Source organism: Eschscholzia californica, unplaced genomic scaffold (assembly GCF_041429995.1).
Source record: "Eschscholzia californica isolate CP2 unplaced genomic scaffold, dmEscCali1.0.p SCAF_1, whole genome shotgun sequence".
Classification (NCBI taxonomy): Eukaryota; Viridiplantae; Streptophyta; class Magnoliopsida; order Ranunculales; family Papaveraceae; genus Eschscholzia; species Eschscholzia californica.
The window spans coordinates 49,759,758-49,776,279 of NW_028238198.1; the positions used below are offsets into that span (position 1 = coordinate 49,759,758).

General features: G+C 36.3%; 1 protein-coding gene across 1 annotated transcript; it reads right to left on the reverse strand.

Moving 5' to 3' along the window:
- Window positions 1-9,789: 9,789 nt before the first annotated feature.
- On the reverse strand, window positions 9,790-13,919 carry LOC147567374 (serine/threonine-protein kinase PBS1-like). Its single transcript, XM_086654021.1, has 5 exons — window positions 13,218-13,919; window positions 12,504-12,697; window positions 12,086-12,275; window positions 10,955-11,346; window positions 9,790-10,700 (listed from the first exon to the last, which is right to left on the reverse strand). The coding sequence occupies exons 1-5, from the start codon at window positions 13,336-13,338 to the stop codon at window positions 10,218-10,220; spliced, it is 1,380 nt and encodes a 459-aa protein (XP_086510147.1). The 5' UTR covers window positions 13,339-13,919; the 3' UTR covers window positions 9,790-10,217.
- Window positions 13,920-16,522: the final 2,603 nt, after the last annotated feature.

Here is a 16,522-nt window from a genome sequence, read left to right on the forward strand (position 1 = left end):
TTACAGTGGGAGTAGTCAAAATAAAGGAATTGTATTTGAGGAGGAGTATGCAAATACTTCTCCTATAGTCACTACTGACAATGATCAAGTCATAGTACCTCTCATTGTTCAGCCCGTGAATCAAGGTATTTCATCAAATACAATCATACAGACTAATCCTGTAGTAGATGAGGAACCCTTCCCTATACAAGCTGGACAAGCACCTTTGGAAACAGAGGAAGTAACTGTGGAAGTCTCAAATCAACAACCTCAAGTTGAGGAGCCACTTAGAAGATCCACTCGAGAAAGAAGAAAGACAATTTCTGATGATTACATTGTCTATCTTAGTGAGCACGAATATGACTTAGGATTGGAAAGCGATCCAACTTCTCTTAATGAAGTCAAAACGAGCTCAAATTGTGAAAAGTGAATTGAGGCCATGAAGGAAGAGTTAAAGTCTATGGCTGACAACGATGTTTGGGATCTTGTCGAGTTACCTAAAGGGGCGAGGCCAATTGGTTGCAAATGGATTTTTAAAACCAAAAGAGACTCAAAAGGTAACGTTGAAAGATATAAAGCACGTCTTGTCGCTAAAGGCTTTACACAGAAGGAAGGAGTCGACTTCAAAGAGACATTCTCGCCAGTCTCTACGAAGGATTCTCTAAGGATTATCATGGCTCTGGTAGCTCATTATGATTTGGAGCTTCACCAAATGGACGTAAAAACAGCGTTTCTTAATGGAAACATTGAAGAAACCATATATATGATACAACCTGATAATTTTGAGTCGAGTAGCTCAAAACAGCTTGTATGTAAGTTAAAGAAGTCCATTTATGGCTTAAAGCAGGCGTCCCGACAATGGTACCGGAAATTTGATGAGGTTATTACCTCCTTTGGCTTTAAGGAAAATATCATTGATCAGTGCATATATCTCAAGACGAGTGGGAGCAAATTCATTATCCTGGTGTCGTATGTAGATGATATTCTACTAGCAAGCAGTGATATAGGCATGTTGCATGAAACTAAGGTATTTCTTTCAAATAATTTTGAAATGAAAGACCTTGGAAATGCTTCATTTGTTTTGGGTATTCAGATAGACCGAGATCGCTCAAAAGGCATCCTCAGTCTTTCTCAAAAGGCTTATATCGATAAAGTTCTCCAACGCTTTGGCATGGAAAAGTGTTCACCAGGAGACACACCTGTGGCAAAAGGTGATAAATTTAGTTTGCTCCAATGTCCAAAATTGAATCTTGAGAAGAAGGAAATGGAGGCGATCCCATACTCGTCTGCAGTTGGGAGTCTTATGTATGCACAGGTCTGTACACGTCCAGATTTGGCCTTTATTGTAGGAATGTTGGGCAGATATCTGAGTAACCCAGGTCTAGATCATTGGAAGGCCGTAAAGCGGGTTATGAGATATTTACAGAGGACGAAGGATTACAAGCTCACCTTCAGGAGAAACGATCACCTAGAGATCGTAGGATACTCCGATTCAGATTTTGCTGGATGTATTGATAGTAGAAAATCAACATCCGGATACATTTACATGATGGCTGGAGGAGCTGTTTCTTGGAAAAGTGTTAAGCAAACTCTTATAGCCTCTTCAACCATGGAAGCAGAGTTCATAGCTTGCTTTGAAGCATCTAATCATGCTATATGGCTTCGAAATTTTGTCTCTAACTTGAAATTGGTCGATAATATTGAACGACCAATGAAGATTTATTGTGACAATAAGGCAGCCGAGTTGTACTCAAAGAACAACAGAAGTTCTTCGAAGTCTAAGTACATCGACATAAAGTATCTTGCGGTAAAAGATCGAGTTCAGAATGGTTTAGTGTGCATTGAGCACATTGACACAAACTCCAATATAGCTGACCCGTTCACTAAAGGTTTACCGCCTAAAGTGTTTTGTGAACATGTGGTCCGTATGGGGATTCTAGGACCCCTTGATATTATTGATTAGTGGGAGTTTATTTGGTCATTTTATTGGATCCTTCAGTTTTATGTTCTTTGGACATAACTGTATTTTGTATTAATCTTGTACAAGTTTTAAGTATTAATAAAAGTATATATTTCATCTCAATATTCTGAACTTCAGTACTACAACTTTCTATTGAGGAATCATTTGGAGAAAGTTGGACTCTATGGAGTCGCTGGATTAGTTGGAAATAGGCATGTATAGATCACATAACATGTAATTTCCAAGCTACACATTCACACTTGATCTATGTTGTTAATTACGTTAGTAATGTGACCATTAAAGGTCTAGTCATGAACAAATGCGACGAACGCCGTTTTGATCCTTTGCTAATGTGATTAATGAACCAGATTGGACGAATATTTCTAAGCTCAGAAATAGCCTTTCATGCGCGCACTAAAGTTTTTCGTATTATATAACTCAGAATCATATAAAGTCCAAGTGGGAGATTGTTAGTATTTTTCAATACTAATGGTTATGTGGACTTAATATGAGGTTCATAATATATAATATGTTGGCTATTTCGATTGAGGGTCCTTAGTGGTCTAATTAATTATTATGTGGACCTATTTAATATCAGTTATATTGTGTGGGGGGCATATTATAGATATGCATTGTGTAGAGCCCTTGAGTATTATTACTAAAGAATGATGGGCTCTTTAGTAATAATTTGGTAACTTCCAATAACTGGTTGGGAGTTCCGATTCATAAAGGGGCAAATCCCTGAACCAGAGAGAAACAACTCTGATTTTGTTCTCTTCCCATTAAGACAAAATTACTACAGAGATCTCTCTAGGTTTGGAAGATTTTGCTTCATCATCATCATGGCTTCTAATGATTCAGGTTAGTAAATCATTTAAATTTCATCTCTCTCTTCATCAAATATGACTCCTGGATTTCATTGTTTAGACTTGATAATATATTTGATTCTTGTTTATAATGATGAAATATCCCAACAGTTTACACAGAAACGCTTGGTTATCAAGGATTGGGTAGCGAAAGCCAAGACCTCCTAGTTTTTTCGGAAGACAAATAGCAGACCAATTAATGGTGTGGATGGATTTGGATTTTCCCCACCAGAAAGCTCTTATAATGTTAAGTTGGTGCAGTGTAAAGAGATAATATAATATGAGAGGAACCTATTTAGTTTAAGAGTATTTTCAAGTTGGACTTGAAAGCTGATGTATCATTTTTCTGATAACAAACTTGAATTGATAGTTTTGTTTGTTGTAGATTTGAATCGATAACTTTTCAAAATCTTAATGATATTAGATCAAAGAGAAAGATTCTATAATCAATGCATTTAATGAACGTTCAAGCCTTCTTCTAAATCTTTGTGGACACTATTTCATTGAATTGAAGGTAAGAAATCCTTATAAGATCTAAAATTCATGCAACCTCTCTAATTGGTTAAAACAAATTTCTTCAAGATCTAATTTGAGAGTTAGAGGAAATTGTTTGACTAACTAGTAGGTTAGACAAAAATTCGATGGCACCAATAAAGATGTGTGCATATGGTCTTGTGCCACATTTATCTAGATCCCCCATTTAAAATCCAATAAATACTTTTAATGTAGGGCTGATTATGGAACATGGTTGCTTAAAAATATAGAAAAAATAAGTAACAGTTAATCGAATATATTATAAATATTTTAACTAAGACACCGTAGGGGCATCCTTAACAAAAAAAAAGACACCGTAGGGGCCTACCTACAAAGAGATGCTCAATTGAAAAATAGTTTCCTTTTTTATTAAGTTAAAGAAAACAAAAATGCACCCTTATTGATGCGTGTGCTCTATTTTATTTCTTTTTTCTTTTATATCGTTGGACTTCCAAACATTTGATTTGTTAGAAAGTGGAGAAAGTATTGAATATGACCTTTCACTAGTATCTTTTTCGAGAAACCACAAATGGTCGAAACTTTTGGGCTAGGTAAACTTCTTTGATAATTAAAATCAAGATTCAGAGTAATTTCATATTTTCTTAGGTAGTCTGTTAGAATCTACTTCATGTTAATGGAGTTTTAACACTTCATACTTGTGTCTTAGTGGCGTTTATTTATGACATCCATATGTAGGCATATGAACTTGGGGTGATGGCAGGTTTGGGCTATAAAAATGTTAGTACTGGTAAAACCCATTGGAATATCGTAAGGGCGAAAAAAGTCACCGGAAAAAAAATTACATAAAAAGAAATAAGAAATTTAAAAAGTGATCTTCGAGTCATGCCCATGAATTCCCGTTGCTTCAGTTTCAACTGTAAAAAATCAAGATTCTAAGCTTTTATAGGAACAAGGTATAAAGAAACTCAGACTTCATTAAATGATAATCAAAACAGAGTTACATCCTTAATATTTATAGTAATAAGAAGCTCTGAAGTACCTCCTGAAAAACTCAATCGACTAAACCATTTTCTCCTAAATATACTCCACTAAACTAAGACTTAGTAAACTACTTACTGACTAGATAATACTCCTGGAATATCTCCAGATTTGACCAAGGATTTGAAGACTAGTTCAAACATAAACAAAGAAGCAAAAGAAAAGAAAAGAGACATGTCACTAGTACTAGGATGCACTAATTTGTAACACTCCCCCTTAGTGCAGACTCACGATCAACAATACCAAGAGCACGACAAAACTTTTCAAACTTAGGTCGTGGAAGAGCTTTGGTAAACACATCAACAACTTGATCATTGGTTGTTATCTTCTTCAGTAAGATCTCTTAATTCAACACCTTTTCTCGAACAAAATGGTGACGAATTTCTATATGTTTTGTGCGAGCATGAAACAATGGGTTACCAGCGAGTTTGATTGTGCTTTCATTATCACAACTAATGGGGATTTGGTAATCCATAAGAACTCCAATATCTTGAAGAAGTCTCTTAATCCAAATACATTCCTGAGTGGCCATAGTTGCTGCTATGTATTCAGCTTCTGTGCTTGAAAGAGCTACAATCTGTTGCTTCTTGCTGCACCAAGAAACTACAGCAGACCTAATACCAAACAGTACCCTGTAGTTGAGCGTCGATCTATGACATCGCCAGCCCAATCAGCATCTACATAACCATGTAAAGAGAAAGATACATTTGGTTTCTAGAGGAGACCAAACAGTACCCTGTAGTTGAGCGTCGATCTATGACATCGCCAGCCCAATCAGCATCTACATAACCATGTAAAGAGAAAGATACATTTGGTTTCTAGAGGAGACCAAACTGCAATGTGCCTTTTACATAACGAAGTATTCGCTTTGCTGCTATCAAGTGACCAACACAAGGATTCTCCATAAATTGACATACAACTCCAATAGAATATACTAAGTCAGGTCTTGTGATAGTTAGGTAAAACAAGCTACCTACAATCTGACGATACTTTGTTGTGTCATCTAGTGGCTCTCCTTCAATTTTTTGTAGCTTGAGTTGTTGTTCCATCGGTGTGGATGTTGGTATTGCGTCTCCCATACCAAAACGATCAACAAATTGGTGGCATACAACTCTTGAGACACAAATTATCCATCTGTTTTGACAATTTCTAAGCCAAGGAAAGATTGGGCCTCACCTAGATTCTTCATTACGAAACAAATAGATAACTCATCACGAAGACGTGAAATTTCAGCATTATCATTTCCCGTGATAATCATATCATCAACATAAAAGAAGTAAAGTACACATAGATGAGGTGACCTTGACGAATAAACTATGATCTGAGTTTGAAGAAATAAAACCACAGAAAGATAGATGTTGTGAGATTTGACCATACCAGCTCGTGGAGCTTGCTTAAGGCCATACAATGCCTTCTTAAGTCGGCACACGTGATCTGGAAACTCTTGTGAAACAAATCCCTATGGTTGCTCCATAAAGATATCACGATCAAGTTCGCCATATAAGAATGCGTTCTTTACATCAAGCTGCCACATTTTCCATTCATTGCATGCTGCCAATGAAATAATAGTTCGTACTGTTACCATCTTAGCAACAGGGCTGAAGGTTTCTTCATAATCCAACCCATATTGCTGAGAAAATCCACGTGCAACGAGGCGAGCTTTATATCTATCAATCGTTCCATCTACCTTCTTCTTTAACTTGTACACCCATTTACAAGTTATTAACTCCACCTCTTTTGGTTTTGGTACTAATTCCTATGTATCGTTTTTGTGTAAAGCTTTAATTTCTTCCTGCATAGCAGCTGTCCATTCATTTGCTTCTGCAGATTTTTGAGCTTCTTTATAACATAATGGTTCATCATTACATGTCAATCCCATCAAGAAACAAGAGGTCACAGTAGAGTAGTTCAAGTGAACTTCATAATCAGCCAAATAATCAGGCTGCCTTCGTTCTATGGTTGGTCTTCGACTAATAGTTGTATCTTGATGTTCCTGTACTCCTCGTGATGAACTGCTACCCTCTCTTTCTGTAGAAGTAATAGGTGTATCTTGCTGATTATGTACTCCTCTTGATGGACTACTACTTCCTCTTTGTGTAGAAGTGGTATCATTAGGAAATGGCTCAAGAGAGGTAGTATTGTTCCCCACATCAGAAACAGGAAAATAACTTGACACTTCATCGAATATCACATCCCTAAAGGTAATATATTGCTTTGTTTCAGGATTTATACATCGCCAACCTTTTCTTTGAGGGTCATATCCAACAAAAATGCATTTTCTGGCCTTAGGATCAAGTTTAGTTCGATTACCTTTAGGAATATGAACATAACAAACTGAACCAAATACTCTAAAGTAATTTACATTTGGCTTAATGTTATAAAGTGATTCAAAAGGAGATACATCCTTACCTGGCCATGAGGGCAATCGATTTATAACATGACAAGCACATTGAATAGATTCTGCCCATAGTTCCCTCGGAAGATTCTTGTCATGCAGCCATGACAAACAGACTGCACCAAGATGTGCCAATTTTCTTTCTGCCACGCCATTTTGCTGAGGCGTATTTGGACATGTCATTTGTCGTTGAATGCCATATTCCTGGCAATAAGTAGAGAAGTGATCAGACATATATTCTTCCCCATTATCTGACCGTAGACACTTTATGTTATAGCCAAACTCTTTCTTGATATTTGTTTTGAATTGGATAAATTTAGAAAAAGCTTCACTTTTGTGCTTTAGAAAATAAATCCATGTGTAACTAAAGAAATCATCAACCATAATCATAGCATATTGAAGACCACTGTAGCTAGGAGTTTTGTAAGGTCCCGTCAAATCTGAATTGACTAACTGAAACTTACTGGAAGCTCGACTCATCGATTTATGAAAAGGAAGTCTGTGAGATTTACCATATTGGCAACCACTACATACCACATTTGTATTTAAACCTTTAAAGAAAGGTATACCATCAAGTAAACTCTTTGTAGAAATCTGTTGCAATAGTTGGAAACCGATGTGGCCTAACCGAGCATGCCACACTACAGGACTAGTATTCTGACTTGTCTTACGAATATATGCTTCGCTTGCAGATAATACATATAAGGAATTCTTCCTTTTCCCAGAAAGAAGAACATCAGCAACAACAAACCTGAAGTTACCAAGTATTTGAACACCATCAGGACATAAAACATACTTCCCTGTATCAACTATTTGAGAAACCGACGCAAGATTTTTCTTTAAGCCAGGAACATGATACACATCTTCTAAAGATATACCTTTCTCATTCAAGCTATTAGCATTTGCATAGAAATTAAAATTACCTTCTTTTCTTACCGGATGTAAAGAGTCGTCGGCTGTTACAATGACTCGCTTCCCTTCATGTGGACGAACATCAGAAATTAAGGTGGCATCTTCTGTTGCATGATGTGAACAACCTGAATAGAAAATCCATTCCTTCTCATAATCGGTGGGGCCACTAGGATTTGTAGTTTCTGTCAACTGCTCGAGAGAGGCCACACTATCTGGTTTCTCTATAACCTCAATAGAGAAACATTGTTCCCACTTTGGTTCATCGTTATCTTTAGTTTCATGAACAATGTTTACCTCTTCGCCAACAAGTTTTACCCTACAATTTTTCTTGATATGGCCTGGTTTTCCACATCTAGAACATGTCACTTTCACTCGACAATACGCTTGATGTGACCTGCCTTCCCACATCTATAACAAGTAACAACATTGTCTCTTCTACCACTTTCAAACTTGTTTTCATCACCTAGGACTTGTTTGGAATGAAACCTACCTCTCCCTTGATCTTTACTGTAAAGAACGTCATCCACTTCAGTATGAGGTTTGTTGGACATTTGTTTAATCAGAGCTTCCTGATTTGAGAGAAGATTTTCCAGCTCAATGATCGATGGTTGATTTGCCCACCCTTGAACTGAAGAGATAAATGGCATAAACTCTTTTGTTAAACCTCGATTAAGATAACGTCGTAAACGTGCTTCACTAATGGGTTCCTCCACATCCAACTCAGAAACTTCAGAACACAGAGTTTTAATTTTCAGAAAGTATTCTTGAATGGAAAGGTTACCTTGAACCATTCCAGCAAGTTCGTTTTCTAGAAACTGCAGCCTCATCGTGTTCTTTCGAGTGAATAACCTTTCAAGTGTCTCCCATACTTGCTTTGGTGAAGTCAGATCGCAGATATACTCGATGTACTCCATGCTAATTGAAGTCCGTAAAGCAAATAAAGCTTTTCCACACTTGATTTTCCACTTTCGCCGTACATCAACATTATGCGAAGTGTCCTCTGGAATTACCGTTTCAACACCAGAAATAAGATCCCATAGATCTTGTCCTTGTAAGTAAGCTTCCATGCACAACTTCCAATAGTTGTAGTTGCTACCGACCAGCTTGTCGGCACCACCATGAGAAGAACCATTTCCACCATTCATTTTGAGACAACTATTAACAAATATGTTGACTTAGGAATAAAACCAAACACCTTCTCAACACCTTAGCTCTGGTACCATGTAACAAATCAAGATTCTAAGCTTTTATAGGAACAAGGTATGAAGAAACTCAGACTTTATTAAATGATAATCAAAGCAGAGTTACAGCCTTAATATTTATAGTAATAAGAAGCTCTGAAATACCTCCTGAAAAACTCAATCGACTAAACCATTTTCTCCTAAATATACTCCACTAAACTAAGACTTAGTAAACTACTTACTGACTAGATAATACTCCTGGAATATCTCCAGATTTGACCAAGGACTTGAAGACTAGTTCAAACATAAACAAAGAAGCAAAAGAAAAGAAAAGAGACATGTCACTAGTACTAGGATGCACTAATTTGTAACATCAACCCGAACAATGCAATTTCCCCTCTCTAAATTCTAGTTCGGGTGAACAAATTACTCTTTGTTTTCGTTAGTCTCCCAAGTATATGTGTTTCTACTGTTCAATTTTGTTTATCTTGAACAAGTTGCTGATTGTTTTTTTTTCCGGTTTCTCTTTTCATTCTTTTCCATGATAACCATTGCGTCGAGCGAACTCCAATTTGCATTGTGCGACTCAAATGAAATCATTACAAAACGTCACAAACACATTGAAAAACATGACCAAATCAAGACCGTACGACTATTCTAACACTAATCAATGCACAAAAAAGGTGTAAAAATCAACAAAATTTTCAGGACCGCTGAACATCACTCAAGATCAGATTCCTCAACAGTTTGAATAGCTGGTTCCAGTTGATTTCAGGTCTATTTGATTGAGATGTTTCACATTCAGATAATAAGAAGAAAAAACACACCCTTGATGGTGATTTTGCTCTTGTGAACCAAAAGTAAGAAGAGTTATTATTCACAATAAGAATGTTAGGTAGTTAAAAGAAAGCTAGACCTGTCACAATCACAAACCAAAAGAAGAGAAACAAGAAACAGGGAGAGTAAATAATAAAGTTCAATCTCAAAATTTTCTCAAACTCTTAAGAACAAAAGTCACCTAAGATATAATCCTGTTTTTATACACCCTCCGCGATATAAATATTGAGAATACTACAATCACCGAAAACTTTACTCAAGAGTCTTATTCAGACAATAGTCAACCTAAATTCATTATCAGAGTAATACCACGTCGGACTTTGGTAAAAATTGATAGTAAAACTCTAAGCAAAGCATTTATCGAATCTTGAACAATATATACTCTTTTCAACTATCGTTTTCTTCTCTCTTTAATGCAGAAAAATCCCTAAATCAACCATATATCTTGTGCACTTCGATAAAGTTGTTTTGATATCTCTCCTCGTAGAATGGGTCTTACAAGTTTATCTAATCGAAGATTGGGGCTGGATATTGTTCCTCTGATTCGCTGCAAATTACCCATTTCCACCATTAAAAATGCCTTCTTCACTCTGCCGTCTCTTTTCTCGCCAATTCTCACCCCACATTTTAGCCTCAGCAACAGCCCTCGCTCGTTCAGAATCTCTAGTCAGCATTCTTGCAGTCTCTTTTGGAGAGTCTTCTTTCTCAGAACCTTCCAAGTCCCACTTGCCTCCGGATCCTCCGCCTTCTTCAGTTTTGCTAATCCTCCCGCCTCTCTCATTTGCAGGGCCACCTTCACTCCTTCTACCATTACTTCTATGGTTGCTCTGAGGCCCATTAGGGTCATAGGACTGCGAGGTTAAGTAGGATAATGCAGTCACCACATCTTTAATCATAGGACGAGTGGCAGCTTGTTCTTGGATGCACATCGATGCCACAGCCAGAGCCTGGTATAAACCTCGTATAGGGAAACGACCTTGCAGCCTTGGATCTGCCATTTTTGGAAATTTACGTCGGTCGTGAAACAAGGGTTTTGCCTGTCAAAACAAGAAAACTTTCAAATAAGACTAGTACTTGAGATAAATTTAGTTAAAGTCCAACTTTAGCACCTAACTCTTGAACACTAAAAAGATAGCTGACTTCAGTCATCATGGGATAAAATTTGACGTTTATTTTCTTTTCTAACAACGATTGAAAGAATAAGATGAAGAAACTAAGTACCTACAAATTATGAAACAGAAAATGATAAGTGATATAATTTTGGCAAAAATGCTTCAAGTAGAGAGGTTACCCAAGCAATAAGATTCTGTTCTCCATGAGCTTGGGTTTCGTCAATGGCTTTACGTCCAGTAATCAGCTCCAAGAAGACAACACCAAAACTATAAACGTCAGATTTCACTGTCAGTTGGCCAGTCATGGCATATTCAGGAGCACAATAACCATAAGTTCCCATGACCCTTGTCGAGACATGTGACTGATCGCCTACTGGACCGAGCTTCGCTAGACCGAAATCTGATAGTTTCGGTTCGAAACCTTCATCTAATAATATGTTGGATGATTTGAAATCTCTGTAGATAACTGGAGGGTTCGCTTTGTCATGTAAGTACTCCAAACCTTTTGCTGCACCAGCTGCTATCTTCATTCTTGTGTTCCAATCCAGTGGTTCCTTATCAGGTGGGAGATCTATACAGATATCATTTCATTAACTTTGTTTTCTGACAGCATTAGGGATAGAGGAGTAATTTATCATGTGCAGAGCTTTTGAATTACCAAGAGACAATAATAAGAATTAACTCGAATACCTTAATGTTATCTCATTTGTTTCAGCCATAGGCATCAAAGTTGTCAAAGGTCATAATTTGTTCGAAATGATGTTTCAATTGATTCCCAAAAGTTTAAAGATTATTGGTCCAGGAACCACTAATTGTGGATGATTACATAAAGGTTAAAAGACACATAAGCTAGTGCACTATTATACTTGATAGGAGATTGCCAGTATCAAGAAATTCAAGTCTAAATGTCTCTAATAATCTACACTTGCTTACACGGTGGTTTAGTACAAACGATCTTAAAGGAAGATTTGCTCTCCGACTTAAAGGTAATCTTCTAGTACAAAATCAATCTTTGAGTTACTTCTGTACCCTCTTAAAGTTATGGACTCCTTATCTAAGCATCAAAGACAAAGTTAATTTGGTTTTAAGAGGTTAATAATCTTCAGAATTTCAGATTGACTTCAGAAGTGAACGCAGTTCAGGGATCACAATGTTTATGGACTTTGAAGGGTTGATTGAACTGGGAAGAAAGATACTAAAATGTTCAAAGAAAGATACAAGACAAAGAGAGAGCATTCAAAAAGCACTAAGCAAATCTAATATTCAGACCTTTCAAAACCAATGACTGAGATGGAATTTCAGAATTTTACCATGGAGATGATCTTCCAAGGATCCAAAGGGCATGAATTCATAGACAAGAAGACGCTGATCACCATCAGCACAGTAACCTATCAAATTAACAAGGTTAGGGTGATGCAGAAGGCTGAGCATGAGAACCTCCACTAGAAATTCCCTATTCCCCTGGAGCCCATCTTTATTCAGTTGCTTTACAGCCACTGCCTGCTCAAAAGTACATAAATGACTAAATGAGTCAAGTAAGACTTGAAACTACTCATGATTAAGAATACTAACAAAAGCTCACTTTATTCTCAAGTCATACTAGATTGAAATAAACGTTGAACTTAAATCCCACATTGTCAAAGTTAGGTACAGTAATTAAACGATTTCATCACGACAAGAAAAAGGTCAAAATACTAACCAATAAAAATGAATATTGTTAGGTTTTACCTGGCCTGTGCTTTCAAGTTTTCCCTTGTAAACACGTCCGAATCCACCTTCCCCAACTAGGGACTCTAGCCTGAAGTTCCTGGTTGCTGCTGCGAGTTCTCGGAATGTGAACGTAGGAGCAGCAATAGGAACATCAGGTATATCTTTCGGACCCGGAAATTCCGTTCTTGATCTTGTTCTTACTCTATCTGCTCCTGTATTTTCATCAAACAAGCTAAAGCTCAGATCCATTAATTAACATAGAGAACTGACTAGTACCAATTCATTAGCATGAAGTAATTTTGTATATCAGATCATTGATCATCACTTCCTAATCAGACTAACTAATAACATTAGCACAAATCAAACTTTCAACTTGAATTAAGTAATTACCTATTACCAAATAATGCCTTATCAAATACTTAGGTTAGTAGTAGAGGCATAGACACTTAGAATTTCATGATTTTCAATCCTAAAACAAATCAATTCAGATTCAAATACCCTTTTGATAGAAAAGAAAATTGAAGTTATTCACCAATTCAATAATTCATTGAGATAATCAGTACCTAAATTGAGCTTTACTATCAAAATCAGAACAATCTAAGAAGTGAAAAATCTCTTGGAGGGTTTCATATGAATGATTAATTAAATCAAATAGGAACTTCATAATTTAGGGCATAATTTAGGGGCAAAATCATTAAACCCAGAACTGAAACCCCAAAATTAGAAACTGACCTGAAGATAATTTAACAACATTTGGATTCACAACTGGCTGGATTTCAACAATATCATTACCCCCTTTTACTGGATTTAATTGCTCTTCTTCCTTTGAATCAAAGCATGGAAAACAACCCATGTCTTAAAATCAATCCAATCTGAGAAATTTAGAATCTCCGAAATCTAAACTTTCAGCATCATCTTCATCTCTGAAATCACTTCTAAATACAAACTACTTTCTCCTTACTGTGTCTTTAGATCCGATTGAATACAAAAACTAATAAAAAAAAAAGAGATCGAGATACAAAGACTTCACAGAGGAATCAAAATTAAAGTAGATTGACTGGTAGAACGAGCCTAGTAATAGCAAAACAAAAAACGACTTGGGTTGGTGTTGAACTAGAGAGAGAGAGAGAGAGAGAGAGAGAGAGAGAGAGAGAGAGAGTTTGGTTAACAGAACAGAGCCAACTCCAGTCTTCGGCTTTTAGTTCATGTATTTCCTTCTTATATATACGAAATCAAACACACGCTTTCTCTCTCTAAATAAAATTATAAATAGCCACTAGTATTTACAGAGCTGTTAAGAGGTATTTAGAGAGCTGTTTATTTAGAGATCAACCCAATACTTGCTATCAATTCAGTTAAAAGGCATAACTATCTACGAGATATAAAAACACCCAAACAACAAAAGAATTCAATCATCTTCTCCGGTCAAAGTCTTCGCTCAACTTCTTCATCGACCTATTTTTCATCTTGTCTATTCTCTCCATCTTCTATTTTCCCTTCATCTTCGTTATATTTCTTCTCTTTTCCCACTCTTTAGTCGATTAGTCGATTTCCAGAACCAAACGAAGTGATCTCCTTCTTCTAGAGGATGAAAAATTGGTCGACGAAGAAACTAACTGAATTCTTTTGTTGTTTGGGGTGTTTTTTGTATCTTGTAGATAGTTATGCCTTTTCACTGAATTGATGGAAAGTATTGGGTTGATGAAGGAGATCCCTTTGACTGGATCTAAAAGCCAGAGGAAGAGTTTATTTTGTCTGAATTTAGAGTTCGATGAAGAGGGAAGATGATAACATGATACAAGAAGTGGAAGAGAAGGTGAGGGAGGTAAAGGAAAAGAGAGAGGGAGGAAAAGAGAAAAGAGGAGGAAGAAAGTGAAGGCAGCAACTAGGGAGGTTTATAGCCGATTGAGAATGCAGGTAAAATTTAAAAATTCTTTTGTGGTCCTTCTAACTTGTAGTTTGATTCTTGTGCAACTCATTTTAGTTTCTTAAATTGATTTACAACTAACAATTTTGTATTTGAAGAGAATGTGTGAAAAACATATGTTTTTAGCTTCGTAACTAACCCAACCAGCTTTGTAAATACCAGTGGTCTATATTATTCTGCTATCTAATGGGCCAATCAATTTTCATTTTTTGAGAAAAATCGAAGAGCCAAAGGTTGTTTTATAGACAATGCCCAAACATGTTAAAGAAAATGTGTTTTTTTTACCAAAAACTTGGTCAAAACAAGTTAATCAAGTATGGATAGAGGCAATGCCCAAATTTGACGATGTTTATTACACTTCTTCCTTTTCACTTCTTCCGGCAAAGAGTCGACGACCGAAGTTCGACTGGTTGCCTTACTTTTTTTTCCTTCTTCTTCTTCCTTTTTCTTCTAAACTTCTTCCTTCTTATTTTCCTCTTATCTTTTCTTTCCCTCTACTCTCTCTCTAAACTCTTAGGCGAAGGACTCTCCCTTGGTCCGGATTTGCCACTCCAAATCCAGACAAAGGGAGTAAAAAATCAGACCTCCAGCGAAGGGGGGCTCTTTCGTCGGAGAGTTTAGAGACAGAAAAAGAAAGATAAGAGGAGAAGAAGGAAGAAGATGAAGATAGAACAACAAGGAAGAAGGAAACAAATTAAGGTCTCTGGTCGACGACTTTTGCCGGAACAAGACAGAAGAGAAGAAAAGAAGAAAAGGAAGAAGAAAGAAGAAAGAATTTAATTTTTTTTTTTATTAAGGTCGCCAGCGGCCAACGACCTAACAACGTCAATTGTGTCGTTAGGTCAAACATTGACTTATGAGCCATTACCTCCTATACATACATTGTCTTTAACCATTTAGAACTTCCTTTAGCAAGCTTGTCTTTAACAATTTTGGGCATTACTTATAAAATCTCTCAAAACCAAATAGCAAACGGAGCTGATAGGGGACTCCCCGTACACTCCTTGGTGTGCTCCCTCTAATTAGGCAAGAGGTATTTTAGTCTTTCACAATGTTTTTAGTATGTGAAAATACTAAAATACCCCTAATCTTATTAGCCACCTCAACAATGAGGTATTTTAGTCTTTCACAACGAAGTCCCCAATTATTTTTTAATAGCAAAAGTAAAAATACAGTTTAATTAGTCGGCCAAATACCCAGTGAAATGATGATTGTTGTGAAGGGTCTCAAAGTCAAGCGAAGGGCTTGGGTTTAAACACTCATTTTAAATATTTGAGGGATTCTAGGATTAGAATAGTTGAGTTTACGTCAGAACAATTTCATGTTAGATCGGAAGTTTATTATAACATATTTTCAAATTACTAGTTAAATTCTGGATATAATAATTATCAGATCAATCTTGTAGGAGATCTTTTCTGATTTAAATTTGAACTATATATCATGTATTAATTTTTATTAACAACCTAAATCTTAACTCGGACTCTTACATATTAGTGTTACTTTTTTTCATCAAACATTTTTCACACGAGAACTCAAAGATCTAAATATAGAGTGCGAATTCTCTAGGAACCTGAACAAACATTTTAGTGTTTTTGTTGAAACATAAAGCACAAACTAAGACTCTAAATAACATTATTTAAGCAAGACTCCAGATATACATCTTGCTCGCGACTGTGGGGAATAAAGAAAAATCTTCAAGGAATAAATTCTCTGGGAATCCATATTTCTTTGTAAAATCTCCAAGATATATTATCCTACGGGGAGTAGAGAAAAATTTACAATTTACCAAATTAACTATAAGTAAAAAAAAATTAATTTTTATTTTATTTTAAGTCCTTTCCCTCTCTTTGTTCTTCCCCTCCTCTTTCTTCTTCTCTGGAGAAAAACTCATCCATCTCATCTCCTCTATAACTCCTTGCCAAACTATTTGTTCTTCCGTCTCCATCACTTCTCTTATCTTCCCCAAATCCCCAACCCCTACTACCTTTACTTCTCTAAAATCAGAAACAAAGTTAGAGAAATAAAGAGGGAAAAACATTCTAAACCCTAGAAATTATCAAATAAAATCTCTTGAAACTCTTAATACATCTTCCATGGGACGTCAACAACA